General features: G+C 31.8%; 1 protein-coding gene across 1 annotated transcript; it reads left to right on the top strand.

Moving 5' to 3' along the window:
• The first annotated feature begins 264 nt into the window (after positions 1-264).
• Positions 265-8,476, top strand: LOC134243696 (uncharacterized). Its single transcript, XM_062725925.1, has 11 exons — positions 265-298; positions 397-602; positions 866-962; positions 1,551-1,731; positions 2,482-2,567; positions 4,148-4,529; positions 4,653-4,941; positions 5,109-5,248; positions 6,532-6,719; positions 7,680-7,961; positions 8,160-8,476. Exons 1-11 carry the CDS (start codon positions 265-267, stop codon positions 8,474-8,476), a joined length of 2,202 nt encoding a protein of 733 aa, XP_062581909.1.
• The last annotated feature ends 16,696 nt before the right edge of the window (positions 8,477-25,172 follow it).

Here is a 25,172-nt window from a genome sequence, read left to right as displayed (position 1 = left end):
GTTGATCCAGATTTTAACTTATTATTATTAATACAGACTACTTAACCTTACAATCTGGAGTAAGAAATCAACTTTAAAATGTTGAAAGATCTTGCAAATGCTATGCAACTCTTCGCTGCACCTCATACACCGTCTGTTTACATGTGAATGACCAGGTTCCAAGCAAATGTCGAGTAAAAGAATTTAGTAGATCATATTTTAGATTGATTTCAGAATATCTTGAGAAATATCGGTATATGGAAAAATATGTTGTATATCGGCACAATGAATTATTTTGAAAACTGGTTCTTGGAATTTAGTAAGTCATAGTGTATCTAAACAGTCAACTAGTCAGGATGTGTTACAGTAGATAATAAAGAATGTGTAATGGTGATAATTTTTATTCATTATTCATAGAATTGCCAAATTTGAATATACTGGAAAGAGAGGAGGTGGTTGATGGGGAAGAAGTAACTACATCTGAGGATTGGAAGGAGGGGAGGAGAGTAGTAAAACTTGGAGTGTTAGCTGAGGGCTTGCGGGGATGTTGTAAATGTGGCTTACCATTACAACTTTCACACACTATTTCTGTGTTGACATATGGTTCAGCTTCTTTGTTAAAGGTATGAACTCACCAATTTTGCACAGTTTGTATAAAAACAACCTTGAAAGGTTTTTCCTTGAATTTTACTCCATATAAAACAGGCAGTATTCCATATATCCATATTTTTAGTTTTGAAAGATGTTACATTTTTTTTCTTTGAAATAATTTGAAGTAATGCATATTTAAATTTTTTTTCCCAAGCATTTGATTTCATTAATGGTGAATGAATTTAGAACAGTGACCTGTAATTAGGAATTCATTGATTTTACATAAACATTTCAGGTCTGTTGCAGCAATACAAAGTGTAATCATATTAACCATGCAAAAACAGGGAAAAAACATGGAAGAGTGTGGGATGTAAATACAAAGCTATCAGCAGGTAAGAAGTTTAACCTACACATCCCCTACATCAGTTACATGTATATTTATTATTGTCAAGTCACAAGAGCCTGATTGAGTTTTACCTGTCTATTCCAATATACTGGTAAGCAAGTTTGTTGTCCCCCTCAACAGCAACTTGGACGCACCTTGAGAAATTGTTGCTGTCGTGGGGGACAATAAACTTGCTTTTGTCCTCATAGCCAGTAAATAGGTATATGTATCTATAAATTGATATAATCAGTGGCAGACTTAATGGGGGGCACACCCGGCACGAACCCCTCCTGAAATTGTCAAAGTTAGCATAAAACATAGCTTTGTCAAGGAAATGTTTCTGATGTCTAATCGGTAGACCTCATTTTTACCCTACAAAACTTCTAGAATCCAAGAGCTTCTTTGTAGATCAATTCCAGTTTTGTTGCCATTACCCCTAGGGGTTTAGTTTGTTAAAAGTATGGGTTCTATTTTTAATTTCTGGTAATAAAGAGAGAAAATAAATGAGACTAAGGTGAGTGTTGTATTTCACAAGCTTCTTGTTTAAAGTGATTAGATTGATTTCTTTTTTACATTTATGAATTTGTATTTACAGCAATTGTACATGTTGGTATTGGTGCAACGCAAGTCAACAGTCTCCTTTCTGAGCTGAATATACCACCTGTAAGCCATGCCATGCTGGACAAAAGACAGAAAGAGATAGGTAGAGCTGTTGAAGATATTGCTGCAGAGTCTATGTCTGATGCTTTGCAGAAGGAACTGGAAATGATGAATGAGTGTGTAAACAATATAAATTCAGTTTAAATCTCACTATTTAGCTCAAATGAGCCAAAGGAGCAATGGAGCTTTTCTGATCAGATCAATGGGTGTCCAGCATACATGTGTAGTGGTCATATGGTATAACCTGTGTTGGTTAAGTCACAATTACTAACATGTATGTCACAAACATAACAACCCATTTAATTTTACATATAAGATACATGTATGTACTAATTGCATGCATTCTTGAATGAAAAATTGTCTTATTAAGTTAAGTTATTTTCTTTACTTATTGATGGAGAATTAAATTATAAGGAGTTAACTTCATAGTTATCCAAGTTATAATAGTGTAACCTGCTTTGAAATGAAAGCCTTGCTGTATAGAAAGCCAAAACTGGCACAACCCAGGATATACAGTATAACTTGGGTAGCTATTAAATTCATTCCTAGAATGAATTAAAAAAGGAAAAATTAAAAAATTTTAATTAGATTGGACAGAGACAGTGACTTCCTAGAGTATTGTGGCCCAAGCCTTAAGAGCCTTGTGTTTTAGTTTAGATCCCCAAATGAAAATCATAGGGAATACCTAATAATAATTGATAGTGATCAAGTTAATAGAATCTGATATACTGATAAATATAAGGTTTAATCATGTACAGTATAATTTGTATTGATAAATATGCAGAATGTTATGCACATTAGGGGGTGTTCTGAAGAAGACAGGTTCACAGTTAATAACTGATGTCTGTTATTTATCTATTTTTCAGAGAGATGAACGAAAATGGACTAGTTGTTGCTGTAGATGCTGGATGGCAAAAACGGGGTAGCGGAAAGACATATGATAGTTTATCAGGTAAAAATACTGTAAAAGCACAAATATTCGGGGGGAAAATTCAACAAAATTAAATCCCACACGAAATTTTATATGACTATTTATTGAATAGGGCTTTAAAAAAAATATGTTTGTTTCCTGTAACATTAAAAAAAAAAATTAAGGGTCGGTAGATCTGGATTCTTTTTTTTCTTATGAATTGTCAAACATCCCTGGATTCAATATACCAGGTGTCATATCTACAGTGGACACCCAACATGGCATCCAAAATGGCTACTTAGCGGCAGAAAACGATCTTCAGAAAGTTGTAGGGGGAAATTGTTGTTAAGACCGCGGAACATTAACTGGCAAAATTGGAAATATACAGCTTACGTCATTTCTATCTGTTACAATCAAAACAAAAGCTGTATATTCCCAATTTTGCCAGTTAATGTTCCGCGGTCTTATAATAATGATAACTCTTTATAACTAATCAAACTTAGATGTAAACTAAGTTGACATATTTTATGTCTCAAGTTAAGCTACAATTAATTTTCTTTTTTTTAATAAATGGAATCAGCTGATTGATCAAACGAAGTTTTGCCATTTGTCAATAAAAAAATTCACCCGGGGGTAATTTGAATGGGTCGGTCGGGTTACAGGAAACAAACATATTTTTTTTAGACCTAGGATTAGTTTTAAAACAACGACGAGATTATTTTTGATGTCAAAACAAAAAAAAAATTATGCCCACGAAAATTTATGCTTCTACAGTAGACAAATTTTAGGAAAATAAAAAAAATATATTGATGATTAGAGTGATTACTTTCCACTTGTGCCCAACATAAACTATGCATTAAGTTTTGCTTAGGACTTGATTCCATTAAATATGTATGCAAACAGATGCAATAAATTTAGAAAGACACATATCTCAAAGTTCAACTGTCCATATAAATTGTAAAATATTCTTCTAAAGAACAGCCATGAATAGTTATGTTGCTCATGCAGGTAAAGCATATTCAGTTTTGTTCGAAATATGGACCCAAGGTGGGATAATGGAGCCAAAAAAGGATATGATGTTTACACGGGAATATATATAGGAGAAAAATCATTAAGACTCATAATGAGTCAAATCAAAATATTAAAATATTAGGTGATTTTACACAGTTTGCGTATTCGCTAATCGCTCTATGGCACGCAACCAATTTTTAACGACACTTATTAGAAACATTATTTACCAAAGCATTGTCAATACTTAGAACACTTAACCTCAAAGAAGTAGGAATTTGGTCCCTATTGCATCCTGCAAACATGTTTTAAAGCAACTGTTTACTTTTTTAAAGTTGAACGATTTCCATTATCTATACAGCACCCCTCATGAAAAATAAATATTTGACCTAATTATGCTATAGTGCACTGGACGCACAGGTTCATTGCTGACTAAAGGGGTTAAAGGTTATTACCAAATGCATACATGTAACATCAGTGATCGAGTTTGATTTTCCTTGCCAAAGTATTAAGACATACATTTTATTAAGTTAAGAAATGCATGAAAAATGCTTTAATAAAAACAACGAATACATCTATAAGTTATACAGTTTTTCTAATTTGTAATTTTTCAGGTCATTGTTCCATGGTTGGTCCTCTCTCCGACAAAGTATTGTCATACTCTCTGAGGTCTAAGAATTGCAGAGTATGCAGTGTAGCTGAATCAACCAACAAGAATCCAGCAGCCCATGAGTGCTCAAAGAATTGGGAGGGTAGTTCAAAGGCCATGGATGCAGATATGGTTATTGAGATGGTCCAAGATCTACAGAAAAGTAAAGGAATAACCATTGATGGAATCATTGGAGATGAGGACTCTACCACTATTGCAAGACTGAAAGCTAATGTCAATGCTGATATTAAGAAGTTGTCTGATAAAAATCATCTAAAGAAACTGTTTACAAACTCTTTGTTTACCTTGAAGAAAAAACATTCAACTCTAACTTTGTCTGTGATAAAGTACATTCAGAAATGCTTCAGTTACTCCATAGCACAGGGAAAAGGAAATGCTTCTCAAATCAAAGAAGACCTTTCATCAATTCCATAACACATATTTGGAGATCACCAACACTGCTCCTCAAGGTGGTGCAACTTCATTAACAACCCTAACCTGAAGTACAAGTCACTTCCACATGGAAAACCCCTGAAAGATAGGTTCCTTCAGGATGATCTGAAAGAAGTCTTCAGTTCATATGCAAGTCATTCTGATCGTCTTTCATGCTTAGGAAGCACACAGTCGAATGAGAGTTTTCACAGAATGGTGTCTGCAAAAGCCCCAAAGACCCATCATTACAGCTCTTCTTCAAGCCTCAGATATAGAGTTGCTGCATGTGTAGCCCAGAAAAATGTTGGACACAAATATCTTGTAAAGGTTTGTAATTTTTTATTTTTTCATGCTTATTGTGTCATATCTGAGTTGAACCACTCAAGTTATCTCTTACATTTGAAAATTCTGCAAATTTTAATCAAAAGCAAATTGTATTGTATATGTATGTACATTGTAGTTGTACATAATAGATTCTTTTATCCTTACTAAAGGTTAACAAGAAATTGGGCCTCTCTCCTGGCTACTATACTCGACGACAGTGCATTCTGAGGGATTTACAAAGAAAGCGACAGAAGGCCATTTCAGTGACACAGAAATTAAAAAGGAGAAGGAGAGCATTGAAAGCCAGGAAGTACGTACTAGTATACTTTGATTGTCATTTGTCAGGTGTAAAAAACCTTTTGACAACCTAAAAAATGAAAATAAACCAAGAACAAGTGAATGATGATAAGTATGAATTTAAGTGGGAATTAATATCTTGCATGTTACTAAGATTTGTTTTCTGAATCACCAAAGATTTACGGTATGCTTGTATAAATAGCATGGTTTGATAAATATTTTTTTTCAAAGAAGGGAGGGCATATTGCTTTGCTGCAATCTTAAAATAAAAATTTTACCTACCTACATACCCAGTTTTTTAGCTCACCTTAGCGGAAAGCTCAAGTGAGCTTTACTGATAAAAATGTATCTGTTGTCATTAACTTTTCACATTTTCATCTTCCTCTCAAGAACAACTAGACCAATTTCAACCAAACTTGCTACAAAGTTAGTATCCACTGGGCCAGGTAAGATGAAACTCATATGGAATCATCTTCAGGTAGTGTAGATTCAAGTTTGTTCAAATCTTGACCCTGGGGGATAGAGTGGGACCACATAGCCAATCAAAGTTTTACACAGGAATATAAAGAGAATTTGAAATCTTTAAAAATCTTCTTCTCAAGGACTGCAAAGCCATGATAAGTGATATTGATATGAAGTCATCCTCAGGTAGTGTAGATTCTAGATTGTTTAAATCATGACTCCCAGGGATAGGGCGGGGCCACAATTGCATTTTACAGTACAATATATTTTTAAAAAAATTCTCAAGAATAGCAAAGCTATGATTGGTGATATTAATATGGAAGCATCCTCAGGTAAAGTAGAATTAATTTTTTTTTCAAATCATGCATGGTGGATCAAAGTTTTACATAGGAAAATAAAGGGAAAAATCCCCCCCCCCCCAAAAAAAATAGAAAAGCTATGTTAAGACTTATGGAAATGAAAATTGAAGATTTAAATTTGTTTAAATCCTGATCCTATGTGGTAGGGAGGGAAACGGTGGGGAATCAAATTCAAATTATTACTAAGTAATATATACAAACAAAATGTTAAAAAAGTTATATGCTGTATTGATATGTAGGCATTCTTAAGTAGTGATAAAATTTAAGCCCCCCCCCCCTTCAGTAAATTACATGTACCATAACTTTTCTATTCTGGTCTACTTTGTGCTCTTTCCTTGCCGATGTGCTCAGAATTTTCATTTATTTACAACTCCAAATTCATTAGCTGTACATTAGGTGATTGTTTATTTTGCTAGGCCTTTAGTAAGACCTCAGTTTAGAATCATTTGTTTTACAGAATACATCTTCTTTACAGAATTCAAAGTATTTCTACAAAAGAAACAAGGGAAGGCATCAGTTATTTAACAGGATGTGATCTCCAGCAGGCCTCTGACATCCTTGAAATTCCAGCTCCAAAAACAATTCCAAAGTATGATCATCTGCCTTCAAGTCAGCTGTTAAATGCTGAAGAAATCTATTTTGATTTGGAAACTACTGGACTCGGTAAGAACCTAGATTTAAATGTTAAGTCAATGCTGATGGTTATGGACCTCTTCCGGTATTTTTTGTATGCATTTTGAAATAATAATACTAGAGTTATCATAGAAAACAAATAGAAATGGAGACTCTTGCATAATTCCAGTATTGGTACAAGTAGTTGAGCATGTTTTATATCTTTCAAAACTTTACCCTTCCTTCTGAGGACACTGATTAAAAAGAAATTGCATATTCTGAAAGAATTCAAGCATCTTTGAAGGAGTTAAGTCTTGGGGAAGAGGGTTACTATTATTATAATGTTTCAAAATTTTTTAAATCATGCATACTGTAAACGGATTACATTTGGCTGTGTATTCTAATAGCGGATTTGGCGAAACGCTGCAACTGCTAAATCAATTACAACGCTAAATGTCTTGCACATATACACATAAAGCAGAAAATGAAGAAATGCACTAAATCAAATCTACGCTTCCTTATTCAAAAGTCAATTTCTTCCAAATATCATACATGCTAAATATAATACATTTACAATATATCAATTTTTGTATGTATTTTTTTCTAATGCTTTTAATTTTAAAAACTTGAATTTACTTAAGGACTGAATTAAATAGCAATCCAAATTATACTATATTACCTGGGTTGGGGCAGTTTACGCTTTCTAAACCTCAAAGCGGTTTATAAAAAAGGGTATACTGCTCCAACCCAGGTTGTAGCAGTATAATTTGGGTTGCCATTTAATTCACTCCTTATGATTTAATTTTCAATCATCAAGAATATAAAACAAGACAGATTTTCTCTTTATAATGCCTTCAAATAGTTCATATTTTAAACGTAACGTCAAGCGGATTGATACAATTTGATGTAAGTCATTGTGATGTAAGCAAACCAGATTATACAATTTAGATTAATTTTTTATCCAATCAAATGATGCGTTACAATCAAAATTAAATTATTTGGTTTTTTTAGCAAGGGATTCTCATATTGTGCAGTTGTCTGCAGTTAGAAATGATGAGGTTTTCAACAAATACATCATTCCAGAAAAACAAATGTCCTCAAAAGCTACAGAAATTACTGGAATAAAAGTAGTCAACAATAAAATGTACCACAGTGATGAGGAAGTTGAGACAGTCAGCATTAAGGATGCACTGATCCAGTTTATCGACTTCATAAAGAAATCGGAGTCAGATGCTGTTCTAGTTGGACACAACTCCAAAGTGTTTGACCTTCCTGTGCTGTTCAACATTTTGAGTAAATTAAACATTTTGGAGGCATTCTCATCTGCAGTCATTGGTTTCATTGATACCTTACCTCTTTTCAAAATTTCGCATCCAAACCTTTCATCATACTCACAGTTACACCTCTTCGAAGAAATTCTACGAGACAAATGCAGTGCGCATGACTCATTACAGGATGTCTTAGCCTTGAAGAGATAGTTGGACCATACAGGACCTTCCCCTGAAGTCAAACTTGCTGCATCTTTCACTTCAAACTCTGCCTTTGCCATATTCCATTACAAGAACACAACAAAAAGTCTAATGAGCACACTAAAGCCTTCATTGGATCAAAAGGTGATTTCGAATGGAATGGGAAATAAGATTGCCAGCAGTGGACTCTCCTTATCACACTTACAACTGGCTTATCGCAGAAATGGTAGGGAGGGAGTACAGGATGTGCTGACAGAGATAACAGATAACAGTGTGCGTGTGACAAAATCTAGAAAAATCATTGATTCTGTTGCAGATTTTCTCAGATCTGAGCAGTAACGCAGTTGTATGATGTTCTTTGTATGTAACTATATTATTGTTTGTTTGGTTGTTTGTTTGTTTGTTTGTTTGTTTGATTTCTGTGAGCCAGTGCTCACTAGTAATACCCTCAATCTGATGTGAATATGGACAGACAGGAATAAACAAAGTTAATTGACAATGGATTCGTACAAAAATGAATCCAACCATATTACATGACAAAAATTTATTATTTGTGGTACAAACAGATGCACAGATACACAGGAAGTTGACATCAGATTCGTCTAAAACCAATTCCAACTGTGATGAGTAGTTGTGGAGAAAACTGTGACAAAAATTTACTATTTGTGGTACAGACAGATGCAGAGATAATCAGGGAGTTGACATCAGATTCGTCTAAAACGAATTCCAACATACGGCATGTCTAAAGAAAGAGTGTGCTAAAACTTAAAGCATCTGTGATGAGCAATTGAGCATGATGAGTGATTGCTGAGAAAAATTGGCCAAAAATTTGTTACTGACAGAAAGACACACAAGTGTAGAAAGAAAAACAGTATAAACCCTGTGCTTCAGAGCTGGGGTATAATTATGCCATGTACTATTGTTTTTTTTCAATGTTTATTGTTATAGGTAGTTTGTAGTTGAACAAAAAAATTTCTTTCCATTCAAAATAAATCCTTATTTAGAAATTGACAACAATTTATTTTCATTACCCATATTATGAGCATACCTGAAAAATTAAAAGGTGTTCTTTGATATTTATTGAAGAAGACTATGTGCATATTAAATTGAAACATGCACAAATGAATATGAATGGACATTCTGTAAATGTTTAATATTGTGTATGACCTATACTTGGCAGTAATCTATTTTCAACAATCGGGCTAGGTTTGATTTCTAGCAAAATTTTTGTTGTGTACTTATAAATACGCAGGTCATAAAGTTAGCGATGTTCTTGATATAGCAACAGCAGTTTTCTGTCAAAGGCACAAAAAATCTAATGTTAACAGTATATAAAAATGTTGTATGTTACTTGTAAAGGTAACAATTTGATAGATCTCTATCACAAGAAACATGGATCTGAATAAACTTCAATAAAGTTAAATAGTTGATAATTTTTCATCTTGAATAAAGAACATTTTGTTTGATACAATAAAATCAAGAGAAATTTACATTGCATGACGCAAATTAAACTAGCTGTTATTGGTACAACTAGTAGTTCAAAACATTCATTTAGTCTTTTTTTTTATTCCCTTCATTTTCAATAACTGGAAATTTGCTGTGAAACGTTTATAGTGAAATGATTACTATGTGGTGGTTTTTAGCTCACCTGAAACGGAAGCCCGAGTGAGCTTTTCTGATCAAAGATTGTCTGGCAATCGGTCTTTTGTCTGGGGTGTGTAAAGTTTGATATATTTTATTTCTTTGAAAGACCAACTGGCCCAATTTCAATTAAGGGGATTTAACTTTGTTCATAGGAAGTGTCTCGCCCTTTTGAAGTGGGGGGTAATTAAGACTTTTTTTGGCATTATTCAAAAATCTTCTGAAGAACCACTGAAGAAAAGATGACATTTACGTGAAATTTAGCTTCATTGCATACCCTATATTCAATACTTCTTGGGGGAAGGATGGGCCACAAGTGGAGCAAAGTATGCATAGAAAAATATTTGAAATGTCTGTAAAATTCTCTCAACTCAGAACAAGCAAAGCCATGATTAGTCAAACTATTAAAGAATTATCCTCAGGTAATGTGAGTGGGCATGAAAATAGATATTAACCACCCCCCCCAACCATCCCCTCTCTCCCCTAAGTCTTAAATAGTCCCCCCAAAAATGAAATGTCCCTTTTCTTTTAAAGAAAAAGATTGAGTTTCAATACACTATTCATTTAGGCAAATAGAAAATCCCCCAAAATCATGGAAGAGGCAAACAGAATCAATCCGAATTTCCTCTGGTCAAAATTTGAGAAAAATGGGCCAGAGGAAATTCATGTTAAAATATCTTTAATTCATTTTTAAGCACTTTATCTTAGTAACAAATGTATAGAAAAAAAATACTTTTTAATTATTTCTGATTTATTTTCCAAGCTCATTTTATAAGCCCTGTGAAAGGAAAAAAAGGTATTTTTTAGTATGAGGGTGTGTCCTTTTTGATAAAAATTAAATTTTATCTTCTATCAATTATCATTTTTATCTTATCAATATTTATATTCCCTATGACTACTTTTAAAAGATAGCAAAAGGTTGGAATGATTTGAAAACATTTCATTGTTTAAAATAAATATTAAATATGTTGAACACAAATTTGGTCTTTTTCTTTACTAAAATGAGAGAATTACCTCCCTTTGTCAGGAACACCTATAGCTTGAAAATTAAATCATATTCATATGCATTTTTCTGGCTTAAAATAATTTATTATGTTTATTCTTACAATTAAAAAAGAAAAAAATCATTTTCAATTATTTTTAATGTCAGAAGCCAAACACCTTAAAATTATGAACTTTACAATTTCTTTTAGAAATAATTTCATATCAATTATATACCGTAACATGTTGTAAATGAAGGCCATATTTTTTCATATTCGTGGTTCATACATTATTTACCAAATGAAATAGTGGAGTGGTATACAACAATCTACGTGAAAACCAAATTAAACAAATTAGATGTATCGTCTTTTACAAAAACAATAATAAAAACAATAATAAAAGGATAACAGTTGGTATATACATATTCCATCTTTTTTTTATGTGCATGCTGATAATTCTTCGATTAGTTTCAAAAAGTATGGCAATAAAAATATATAGAGGGTTCAACAAACAAAAGCACATTTAAACTCAAATGGGTTCATCATAAAGATGTAGCTATGTTAAATTAACAATTATAAAGCACAGCATGTATTTGTCTATACAATGTGCATATTCTTTTGTTGTTGAATAAAATATTGGTTGGTTGAAATTTTTTGTTCAAAAAATAGTTTCAACTAAAATTGAAATAAACTCCAATTGCAATGAAAAAAATATATGAACACAAAAGTAGAAAATTGGTAGGAAACTAGCAAACTAGCATACACTGTGGTAGACGTTCATAGAACATATATATCAGATTCTGTTACATGCGTACTAGATTACATGTACTTACAGTTCACGTAAATTGTGTAAGCTGGCAAAGACATTGTCCGGTATCGTGGTAATTCTGTTGTCGGAAAGAAATCTACGAAAAGAGCAACAGAAATTAAGTATAAATAGTCTTTTTACAACATTCGACCTGATCTTCATCAAAATATATATTTAAAATTGAGATGAATAGAATCCTTAATTTTTCAGAGCAGTGCAGGCATGGGTTGGGATATTTAGATGCGCAATATCGATTACCGAGGTCACTTGTATTGGTTTGTAATGTAATTTAACATATAAAGGAGCTTCATTTTTGATGTAATTAATAAAATGTTAGAAATATACAGTATAACTACTATTTTTCTGCATTGTAGCTCATTATACCTGATACTTTGTTTTGCATACAATAAAATGTCGCTCATATGAACATATAATAACATATACAAGTATATGCTGTAATATATGCAAAGCTAAACTCCAAGAATTCGACCCACAAAACGTCTTATTTGGCCTAGTAAATTTTAAATTATGAAGAAGACATTAGAAAATATGTTATAGGTTATTATCAACCTAGAACATCGATAGATTTCACATGTGCAACAATTTCGTCAAAACCAGATATTACTGCGAGAAATCAACAGAAAACAGAAGAGCAAAATGAGGCATTGTTTTTAAAACTGAATTATTTTCATTCAGCCGTTCTATTATCACAGAACGTAAATACTTATGGAAATAGCATAGCACAACCTAACAATAACATAGCAACAATTTCATCAAAACCAGATATTACGCAGCACTTTAAAGGGGCATTGTTTTTAAAAATGTATTCTTTTCATTCAGTCGTTCTATTATCACAGAACGTAAATACTTATGGAAATAGCATAGCACAACCTACTCTGTACTGTAAAGAGTTTAGTCCCATCGATGGACAGTCACGTGGTGAATGCATAGTAGGTGGACAGAATGTAGGTCAATAAAAAATTTCAATATCGGAAGGGCATACCCTAGTTAAAATTAAAAATTCATGCTATTACTTGTTTCTAAATATTTTGTACTTCCTGGAAATTACTGCTGCTTTGAATAGAATCTGTGTTTTAATAGTTAAAATTTCACGTAAAGAGGCCAATGTCGAAATATGTTTGAATTTTACCAAATATTTTGTGCACTTACAAAGTCATGCTCTTGATTTAAAGAAAGCAGGCGAACTTTTCAAGTTAAGGAACATATCCTCAATGTATACTCAAAAATGGTCTTGATTTATTTAGTGTATGCCCTTGCAAAAGAACATTTTAATGAGGCACCTCGATGTAAAAAATACCTAACCTGAACATAAAACACGACGGAATTATCTAAATACATTCTTTCGATAGTGAATGAATAATCACACTTAACAAATGATACACATTGGTATTATTAGCCTACTTTAAACCTGTAAATAATATTCTGCTTTATAATAGAACGCATTTTTCATTGTTAAAAACTCCCAAATCTGCCTCTCACAGCACAAAAAATCCGTCATTTTTACCAAAATGACGTCATGATTGAAAAGTTCATCGAGATCAGTGATTTGTTTAAAACCAGCTGTATGGGATTTAACTAGCTATACAGTGCAGGGAAATAATTTTGTTACAGCATCAAAGCTGATTTTGGTGCTTCATATGCTTGCTGATTTTGATGCTTCCTTTGCTTGCTGATTTTGATGCTAGTTATCCTTATCTTGATCCTGGTTTGATCCTTATCCTGATGCTGGTTTTAACTAGGTCAATGCTAGTAATGCTACCGGAAGTAGGATTATCCTGCCGGAAGTGGATAATTCAAAAAACAGCATCGCTATTTTAAGCCATTAAAAATAATTTTGGGGGTAATTTTTATATCTAATTTGTATTAAATGACTATCATTTATCTGTTTTCAGTTTTTACCGAAAAAAATAGCGATTTTTAACGAATTTCGTTTTGTCGTATTGCAATCGTAAAAAAAACAAAATGGCGACATAGTGGAGGTTGGAAGAAAATCTACGTCTTGCGAATTTATCGTTTCAGAGTTATTTGATATTGATTGCAGCTAGAATGCGATGATCTATTCTTTTTGTGATGCAATTTCAGTAGGTGGAATAGACCTAATGTGTGCAACGTGTAAGCATGGAAACGTGATGGACAATGAACATGATGAAGTTTATGTCAAATCCAGATGAAAATTTATTGCCTGTCCTGTGAATATTTTAGCGAAAATATTATGCTTTAGCCTAAATGGAATTTTAAATCGTAATCCAAGGAACCAATAGATCATCAGTACAGTCACTGCAACCACTCAGAGGGTATGTAAACAGTGCTTTTTTAAATAAGATTATATGAAAATAGTATAGATTATGTGAAACAAAGTTAGTGTAACAAAAAATTAAAAAATCAAAATTCTGACCAATTAAGGCATTTCAACATGTTAAACCCATGTGACTTTAAAGTTTGATTTTTACAATTGAATAAAAAATAAATGAATTTTTTTTTGATTTAGAATCTGCAGATGCAGTATTTTGTAGTTATTCCACAAAGTATCAAGTCAAATTATACATAACCCATTGTTGCAACCACGGCCAAAATTTACAACCTTCTCCCATTCTGACCCTGGTCAAATGAGAGAGAATATTTTGTAGCTCGCTTATTAGTATTTTGTAGCTCATTTAAATATTGACCATTTGCAAATAAAGCAAAGTAAGATAAAGTGTTGTCAAATCGGCTGAAACTAGGTAGACCCTAACCGACTGATCATGGGCCAATAATATTATTATAATCGATAAATCATTTCAAGCCTCAATGGCTCCTTTTAAATTTAACTGGAGTAAGAAAAGAAAAGATGAGTGTTTAAATCTGTGATCATTACTTTGATATCAGGCCATCCATAAAAAAAATTCTTTTTGGGGTAACGCGCCTCATAATTTTAGGTGTGGGTTGGTAGGTAGGCTTATTTTTTTTTTGGAGACAAAAAGTCAGAATTAGATTTCGATTATATACATGATATAGAGGTATTAACTATGTCTTAGATTTCACTTTAAGTTACTAATCAAACAAGAAAATTAAGGCATTCTTAATGAATCCAATCTTTTATTGTAACAGTTCAAATATCAGAACACATCTGCCTTTTTTTATAAACGGCGTCTACAGGTGCAATGGGGACGTAAAAAATGTCAATAGGATAAAATTAGAAAATGGATATGCAAAACAAAAATTCTTTTTGAACCCATAAAAAAAATCCAGTACGGTGGATTTTGGTGAGTCAGTCGCGTTACCGCAAAAAAACAATTTTTAAGGATGGCCTTAAACAGCCAAATTATGTTCAATTTGTAAAGTTACTTATTGCCATTGTTCCCCTATTTCATAGGAGAAGTATTTAAAGTTTGTCAGTGACAATTTATTTTCGTTTACCTGGAAAAAATGTAAATAAATTGTTCTAAATGTGTAAAATTCTAAAATAATTTCCTTATTAGCTTATATTTTGTATATTTTTGTGTGATGTACACATTACTCACTGTATAAAGTTAACACCTGTAGTCAAAACTGTATTTATAGCATTGTTTTTTTTTTAAATATTAGGCATTTTTTGAAATTAACCTAAATTGATGTTTCATATTTTTCAGGCCCATGAAACAGTAAGCAAAGCAGAAATTCCTCCAGGATTAAAGTACCGGTATGCTGGTCTTCTCTTTGTACCTAAATCCAACTAATGAAATTCTATCCGTAAAAATAGTAAAAATTCAAGCCAGGAACTTTTGTTAATCAAACAGTGGCATTAAAACCGATGTGATGATGTGCGCCAAATCCATTGATGACATACATATATACATTTTAAAGTTATCTCCCACTTAGATCTAAAATGAAATGGACAGAATTTAAAGTTTAAAGTGGATTTCAAGTGATTTGTGTATTGTACAATTAGATATGAGATGTATGTAAATAGCAATGAATCCCTGCTCTTTTGTACAATCTTACAACTGTTTTTCTAGAATAAATGAAAACATATTTAATTTACAATAGTGTGATGTTTGTACAATGTACTAATTGAGAGATACTGTATAGTGTATACAGGGGAATTTTCACCCTCGTTTTATTTTCGTCCCTTTCGCCCTATCCTTGATTGGGCGAATTTAAAACTGGGCAAATTTAAATTACACCTCATAATTTCTTAAACAGAGGTATGACTTGGGCAAATTTAAAACGGGGGGAAATTGTTTACAAGTTCAGAAGGGCAATAATAACACGGGGCGAAAATAACCCTGTATACAGTACATGTTAATATGATATCCTGTCCAAGTTCTATTTTTAGTAAATACATTTAAAAAAAAAAATACTGTCCCTGATATTTTATTTTTTAAGGACACCAACATACTATGTACATGTAAATAGGCAAATATTTCTGTTACATGTAGTGTTCTTATTGAAGCTGAATGATGCTTAATTGCATACTTTAAAAGTAGATTTTTTAGATCACTTGAAAAAGAATATCAAACACTTGTTGATGACTGGTAAAATTTTTACTGATGTGCCAAGATTAATGAATTATAATGCCAAAAATAGTAATACTGGTGTGTCATGATTCATTTACTTTAACTCATTAAAACCTTTAATTGGAAAATTCCATATTTATAAATCTGAAGATTGAATGTGGGAGTAACACATTGTTATGTAGGTTATTTTAGACTGAAGTAAATCATTTAAATACACAAAAAAAAATAAGCTTGTAGTATTTTAAATGCCTTGGAAACACACTTTTTGACAATTTAAAATTATGTTCACTATCCATAGGATTTTAAAACCAGTACAGGGAATGAAAATGACTCCATCATCAGCATGGATTCATTAGGCCGAAATAAAAAAATACCCTTGTTTCCTGTCACCCGTCATACCCTTCATTTTATCCTCCGACCCAAAAAGTTTTTATTACATTTTCATTTTTTGGGTTACTATTTTCCTAAAGTACTAAAGTTGACCAACAACATTAACAAAACTAATACATCATAAGTGTACAGGATACCTTTACTTTATAAATCTTTATTAGCAAACTTTCGCGTTATTACATACAACAAAAATGTATATGTTCTATCAGTTCTGCATTCATTAAGTTTCGAAAATAAATTTGTTTCCCAAAATAAATTTGTTTCCCTAACCTACCTACCCTATTTTTTTTGGTTAGGGGACAGAAAACAAGAGTATATTTTCTTTTGGCCTTAAAGCGTGTTCGTTATATATCACCATGTTTTACTGTGTAGGTATTTCTTCCCTTATATCATGATACTAGACAGTGTAATAAATGCATTTTCCTAATTGCTTAAACCAGTAGCTTAAATCATCCAATATTTTTATATGCTCTAGTGTACCATAGATTAAGAGTTTGCTGCTAGCCAGATAATTCTTTTCATTTTGATGATATACATGTGAAATTAAAACTGTTAATTAAGTACTGTACAAAACAAATTTTGCAATTTTAAAAATGTAAACTTAAAACATGATTAACATGAAATTTACAATAACATTTTCTATCAGTTTTTCTGTTCTGTCTTAAATAACCGCCCTTGGTAAAATGATCATTTTCTGAAAATTTAGCAAAATCTTATACACTGTATCATCTTTACCAAATTTTTCTTCTACCACTCTTTAGAAGGTAATAGTGCTGTATTAGGGCACAATATATTTCAAGTAGGAGGCAAAATATAGATTATTTTATGTTTGTTGTAGAACAACAAAGTACACATGTAAAATTTTAACTTCATGGAGACAATAAAAACAAAATTTCCAGTGTCTAAAAATAACAATTTATTGATAGTCATGCAGTGCCAATTTAACCAATGAAATTATAATATAAATAAAATTACAAAGTGTCCCATAACATCTTTTACAATATTATGATATAGTGTAATCATGGAATTATAAGATTAATAGTTTTACAATTTATGCCCCATATTCAGACTTTTTCACTTGTATTATATTATGTCATTAATAAAGTCAAATAAATAAATAGAATCATAGTGTTGGCATGAACAAATGAAGTTATTATTCTTCATCACCAGTAGTTTCTTTCAACAAATTCACTTTCTAGAATTTTTTTTATAGTAAGTTATAAATCCACCATTACATCATACTGTTCATGTCCTCTACTGTCCCTGCCCTCTACTTTAAGGAATGAAGAACACTTGTCTTTTTTAAAAAGCAGAATTTTGTTTGAATCATCAGTCTCCTACATCACTGTATGTAGATTGTCCGGTCCTTTGAATGAAACAATGTAAACCGAGTTCCAGTGTTGCAGTTCATGTAGGTGTTGGTACGAAAAGATCTCTCACTTTTCAAAGGCTTTAGTGCTGAGTACAAGTTACAATATGCAGCCCTTCACCGAAACGAGTTGGCGTCTTCATATGAATGAATTAGATGTAGATTCTTGTGTGCGTTGATGAAGCAACAAAACTGTGGACTGTTCACACATGTATAACTCCATTTCTATAAAAGTACAAAGAAGACAAGATTTATTAATTGATGATTGATCACCTAAATATTATTATTATTTTTTTTAAACCACCCACAATTTTTAAAAATATGGGAAAAACACAAATAATTTTTTATAAGCAGATATAATTTTATAGACTCCTATTGATTAAAGTTTGTGTATCTGACTGAATTGAGATCTTATTTGCAAGGGTATAAATGGATTCAAGTACATTAAAAAAACAAATTTTACATATAGGACACACGTACTAGCTGCAGATCTGTAGCTCTTCAAAAAAAAAATGATAGACCAGAGAGATACAGTGACACCAATTTAAAAAACTGTATATTTATTGCGCACAAAATAGAGCGCTTGGTTCTCAATTTAATTCTCCATGTTTCTAAAACTGTAATCGCAACATTATATTACTAACCATGGGTTCCTAACATTTCTTTCGCTGTTTCCTCAACCAAACATTCCTCATAATTGTTGTAATAGTCCTCCTGACCCTGATATTTTAGTCATTGAACAGTTTGCTTATTTATACTGCCAATTTGGTTTCAAAAATAATTCGGTCCGATACGTTTCGTTGACAGATGACGACTATGAGAGTACCTGATTAAGGATAATTTAAAGTATTTCTTTTAAATCTTTCCTTTTTTGTAATTGAGGTAAGAATTTGGAAGAATTAATCAAGAACCGAGCACACTTTTTTGTGCGCAATAAATATATACAGTTTTTTTTAATGGGTGACACTGTAGCTCTCCAGTCTATCAATATATTTTTTTCGGAGATCTACAGATCTGCAGCTTAGGACATACAAACTACTTTGTATACACAATTTTCCACTATGAAGATGCTATTCATCAAGCAAGGAAAAGAATATGTTTTGAAAAAGTTTTAAAATAAATTAAATGTATGCATATTTTCAAGCACAGGTCCTCTCTCCTATATATCATGATTATTCTAGGTATTTCCAATTGATGTTTTGTACATAAACAAATTCATTTTCAGCATAAGTTTTTATAAAGTTTAAGAACTTTTGCAATAAAAATATTTACACCAGATTCATTAACATAATATCAACTATTGCATTAGATTAATTATTACGTTTTGTTCATTACTCCTCAGTCTATGATTAATTGCTTGCAGGTAATCTTGTCAAATGCACTGCAACTTTTATTTCCGACTTCCGTAAATTTAGAGGAAATTCGGATTGAAAAACTTCGTGGCATGTGTATGCCTATAAAACCCAATGGAATTTCGTAATATTTAGTCATACTCACAATGTCATACTTTTATTATATTGTTTAACTGATTTTTCATGTGTTAGCCTAACTACTTACCCCCTTTTCACCGATCTCAATATCAGCAATCCGTGGCATGGCCTCACCAATAGACTCCATAGCGTTTGGTGATCAGCTGATTAAGATTTGAAAATAACATTTTAACAACTAGGTCAGTCGCGGCCGAGATACGAACTCACGACCTCCCGATTACAGAGCGAGCGCTCTACCAACTGAGCTACCGTGAACGGTTTCGGGTAATATGAGGATTCCATAAAAGTCATATTTTTTGGTGTGACGTCACAGTTAACTTTTCCCGTATAAACTAGGCCCCGCCCCCTTTTTCTAGCTTTAACAGTGCTGCGTATGATGTCATACTAAATCCTAAACCGCAGCATGGTTCGAGGTTTTTCGGAAAATGCTCAAATTTTTCAAAATTAATCGTGGTTTTCTAATAGAGCACAGCCGTTACCGCAAAATATTGAAACAGAAAAATAATTTTAACTGTTTGATAAGCACGAGGGTTGTCCAAAAAGTTCGTGGACAATGACGTTTTTGTTAAAATAAATGGATCTATATGCATCTATTGTATATCAAAATATTTCTCATGAAAAAACAAGTCCGAATGATTTAGTTTTTATTGACAAGAAGAACACCAACATCTTTAAAAATTGATCATTAGTTATAGGGAATTGGCTTTTTTTAAAGATAGGATCAAATTTAAACATACCAAGTGTTACTTTGAAGGATCTATATGGTATAAAAACCTTTGCAACTATTTCCAACGAAATTGAAATATCATATTTTGTTCTTGGTATATGTTTCAAGGCTCTTTTTTCTATTATTTGGTCACATTTAATCCTATAATTGCTTTTTATTTTTACTTATATGACTAAAAAATTCAATGAATATTTTTTTATCTTTTGTTACCATAGTAACGTATGTAATACATGTAGTTGATTCAAAAACATGTTTATAATGCATATGAGACATCAGACCTTCATCTTTTGATAACAGTCATTGCCAATTGTTTGCTTTGCCTCAAATGATAACTATAGGGCTCTAAACATGTTAAAAAATGCCATTTTCCGAACTTTAAGACATGTTGCCATGGTAACTATAAAACAAAGCAACCAATTTTTGCCTGATTTCAGTTAAGGGTATCAATGAATTTAATCATAGAGTTTAGAGAAATTCTGAGACTAGGCGTGCAACAGCTCCTATATAAAATTTTAAGTCATTACAGAGAATTACTTTTAAAGAAATGTTTCTTTATTATTATTTTTCAGGAACGATGTGTCATACAGTGACATACACTTACTTCCATTTCCGTTTTTTGCTTAAAATTATGAACTTTACAATTTCTTTTAGAAATAATTTCATATCAATTATATACCGTTACATGTTGTAAATGAAGGCCATATTTTTTTCATATTGGTGGTTCATACATTATTTACTAAATGAAATAGTGAAGTGGTATACAACAATCTACGTGAAAACCAAATTAAACAAATTATATTTATCGTCTTTTACAAAAACAATAATAAAAACAATAATAAAAGGATAACAGTTGATATATACATATTTCAGCTTTTCATTTATGTGCATGCTGATAATTCTTCGATTAATTTAAAAAAGTATGGCAATAAAAATATATAAAGGGTTCAAAAACAAAAACACATTTAAACTCAAATGGGTTCATCATAAAGATGTAGCTATGTTTAATAAACAATTATAAAGCACCAACTTGTATTGTCTTTACCATGTGCATATTCTTTTGTTTTTGAATAAAATATTGGTTGGTTGAATGTCATTTGAAATTTTTTTGTTCAAAAAATAATTTCAACTAAAATTGAAATAAACTCCAATTGCAATGAAAAAAATATATGAACACAAAAGTAGAAAATTGGTAGGAAACTAGCATACTAGCAGACACTGTGGAAGACGTTCATAGAACAAATATATCAGTTTCTGTTACATGCGTACTAGATAACATGTACTTACAACATACGTAAATTGTGTAAGCTGGCAAAGACATTGTCCAGGTATCGTGGTAATTCTGTTGTCGTAAAGAAATCTTTTTCCCTATTTTATATATATATTTTATGTACATTACGTATTTAAAGAGTATGCAACAGAAATTAAGTATAAATAGTCCTTTTAACTATACAAAAGTTCGACCTGATCTTCATCAAAATATATATTTAAAATTGAGATGAATAAAATCCATGTTGAATTTTATATACAGAGCAGTGCAGGCATCAATACTTCATGTCAATGTGTTGGAATATGACTTGTCTAAATATATCCTCGATATGTAGTTATTAATCATAATTACAATTATCCGATATAAATAATGTACTAATTATTATCGCCATCCCGATTACGAATACATTTTTAAATACAAAATTTAGCCGATATTTCCATTGCGCACCTTAACTGTACTGCGTGGTTTGTAATGTAATTTAACATATAAAGGAGCTTCATTTTTATGTAATTAATAAAATGTTAGAAATATACAGTATAACTACTATTTTTCTGCATTGTAGCTCATTATACCTGATACTTTGTTTTGCATACAATAAAATGTCGCTCATATGAACATATAATTACATATACAAGTATATGCTGAAATATATGCAAAGCTAAACTCCAAGAATTCGACCCACAAAATGTCTTATTTGGCCTAGTGAATTTGTAAATTATAAAGAGGACATTAGAAAATATGTTATAGGTTATTATCAACCTAGAACATCGATAGATTTCACATGTGCAACAATTTCGTCAAAACCAGATATTACTGCGAGAAATCAACAGAAAACAGAAGAGCAAAATGGGGCATTGTTTTTAAAACTGAATTATTTTCATTCAGCCGTTCTATTATCACAGAACGTAAATACTTATGGAAATAGCATAGCCTAACCTAACAATAACATAGCAACAATTTCGTCAAAACCAGATATAACGCAGCACTTTAAAGGGGCATTGTTTTTAAAAATGTATTCTTTTCATTCAGTCGTTCTATTATCACAGAACGTAAATACTTATGGAAATAGCATAGCACAACCTACTCTGTACTGTATAGAGTTTAGTCCCATCGATGGACAGTCACGTGGTGAATGCATAGTAGGTGGACAGAATGTAGGTCAATAAAAAATTTCAATATCGCAAGGGCATACCTTAGTTGAAATAAAAAATTCAAGCTATTACTTGTTTCTGAATATTTCGTACTTTTTGGAAATCGCTGCTGCTTTGAATAGAATCTGTGTTTTAATAGTTAAAATTTCATGTAAAAAGGCCAATGTCGAAATATGTTTGAATTTTACCAAATATTTTGTGCATTTACAAAGTCATGCTCTCGATTTAAAGAAAGCAGGCGAACTTTTCAAGTTAAGGAACATATCCTCAATGTATATTCAAAAAATGGTCTTGATTTATTTAGTGTATGCCCTTGCAAAAGAGCATTTTAATGAGGCACCTCGATGTAAAAAATACCTAACCTGAACATAAAACACGACGGAATTATCTAAATACATTCTCTCGATAGTGAATGAATAATTGCACTTAACAAATGATTACTTTGGTATTATTAGCCTACCTAAAACCTGTGAATAATATTTTGCTTTATAATAGAACGCATTTTTCCATTGTTAAAAAATTCCCAAATCTGCCTCTCGCAGCACATGAAATATGTCGTTTTTACCAAAATGACGTCATGATTGAAAAGTTCATCGAGATCAGTGATTTGTTTAGAACCAGCTGTATGGAAATTAACTAGCGACATTTGTTAATGCATTGGTAAGGTTTATTGCTGTTTATTATGCTAATACAGTTTAAAGTTGAAAAAATATTTCATTTTCGGGTAATAATTAATTAATTGTATATTGTTTAACGTCCCGCTCGAGAATTTTTCACTCATATGGAGACGTCACGGTATGCCGGTGAAGGGCTTCAAATTTTGACATTTACTCGGCACTCAGGGCCATTGAGCAGTGAGGGATCTTTATCGTACCAACGCCTGCCGCTGACATGGGGACTCGGTTTTTAAGGTCTCATCCGAAGGACCCGCAACTTTCACTTCAAAGTGCCGATTGCATGGCGAAGGAACAGTTGCTACCCATTTTAACGACTAGGTCAGTTGCGGCCGAGATACGAACTCACGAATTCCCGATCACGGAGCGAACGCTCTACCAACTGAGCTACCGTGAACGGTTTCGGGTAATATGAGGAATGCATAAAAGTCATATTTTTTGGTGTGACGTAACAGTTAACTTTTCCCGTATAAATTAGGCCCCGCCCCCTTTTTCTAGCTTTAACAGTGCTGCGTATCATGTCATACTAAATCCTAAACCGCAGCATGGTTCGAGGTTTTTCGGAAAAATGCTCAAATTTTACTAAATTAATCGTGGTTTCACATAGAGCACAGCCGTTACCGCAAAATATTGAAACAGAAAAATAATTTTAACTGTTTGATAAGCACAAGGGTTGTCCAAAAAGTTCGTGAACAATGACGTTTTTGTTAAAATAAATGGATCTATATGCATCTATTGTATATCAAAATATTTCTCATGAAAAAACAAGTCCGAATGATTTAGTTTTTATTGACAAGAAGAACACCAACATCTTTAAAAATTGATCATTAGTTATGAGGAATTTGATTTTTTTTAAAGAAAGGATCAAATTTAAACATACAAAGTGTTACTTTGAAGGATCTATATGGTATAAAAACCTTTGCAACTATTTCCAACGAAATTGAAATATCATATTTTGTTCTTGGTATATGTTTCAAGGCTCTTTTTTTCTATTATTTGGTCACAATTAATCCTATAATTGCTTTTTATTTTTACTTCTATGACTAAAAAATTCAATGAATATTTTTTTTTATCTTTTGTTACCATAGTAACGTATGTAATAGTTGATTAACAAAACATGTTTATAATGCATATGAGACATCAGACCTTCAACTTTTGATAACAGTCATTGCCAATTGTTTCCTTTGCCTCAAATGATAAATATGGGGCTCTAATTAAGGTCAGACGACACGTTCCTCAAATATATGTTTTGTATCTCTTGATATTATATAAAAATTATTCATATTTGTCATTTTCTTCCGATTTCTACATTGTTTTAAAAATGTTTTTAAATTTAAGTACACCAAAAATTGTGTTTTAGGCCATTTAGAAGATTACCCAAAAGGGTTATATAAGAAATATGACCCTTTGGTATCTTGGCCAATGCCTGGTAAGGTACCCTAATTTTTTGTGAGAAAACTTAATTAGGTACCTCTACTTCAATGACGAATTCTTAAGAAAAGTTATATATTTTTGAGGAACGTGTCGCCTGACCTTAAACATGTTAAAAAATGCCATTTTCCGAACTTTAAGACATGTTGCCATGGTAACTATAAAACAAAGCAACCAATTTTTGCCTGATTTCAGTTAAGGGTATCAATGAATTTAATCATAGAGTTTGAAGAAATTCTGAGACTAGGCGTGCAACAGCTCCTATATAAAATTTCAAGTCATTACAGAGAATTACTTTGAAAGAAATGTTACTTTATTATTATTTTTCAGGAACGATGTTTCATACAGTGACATACACTCACTTCCAATACCGTTTTTTGCTTAAAATTATAAACTTTACAATTTCTTTTAGAAATAATTTCATATCAATTATATACCGTTACATGTTGTAAATGAAGGCCATATTTTTTCATATTGGTGGTTCATACATTATTTACCAAATGAAATAGTGAAGTGGAATACAACAATCTACGTGAAAACCAAATTAAACAAATTATATTTATCGTCTTTTACAAAAACAATAATAAAAACAATAATAAAAGGATATCAGT

Source organism: Saccostrea cucullata, unplaced genomic scaffold, assembly GCF_032062105.1.
Source record: "Saccostrea cucullata isolate Sc308-1 unplaced genomic scaffold, CSIRO_AGI_Scuc_v1 ctg2516, whole genome shotgun sequence".
Taxonomy (NCBI): domain Eukaryota; kingdom Metazoa; phylum Mollusca; class Bivalvia; order Ostreida; family Ostreidae; genus Saccostrea; species Saccostrea cuccullata.
This window is presented reverse-complemented; position numbering and strand designations above follow the sequence as displayed.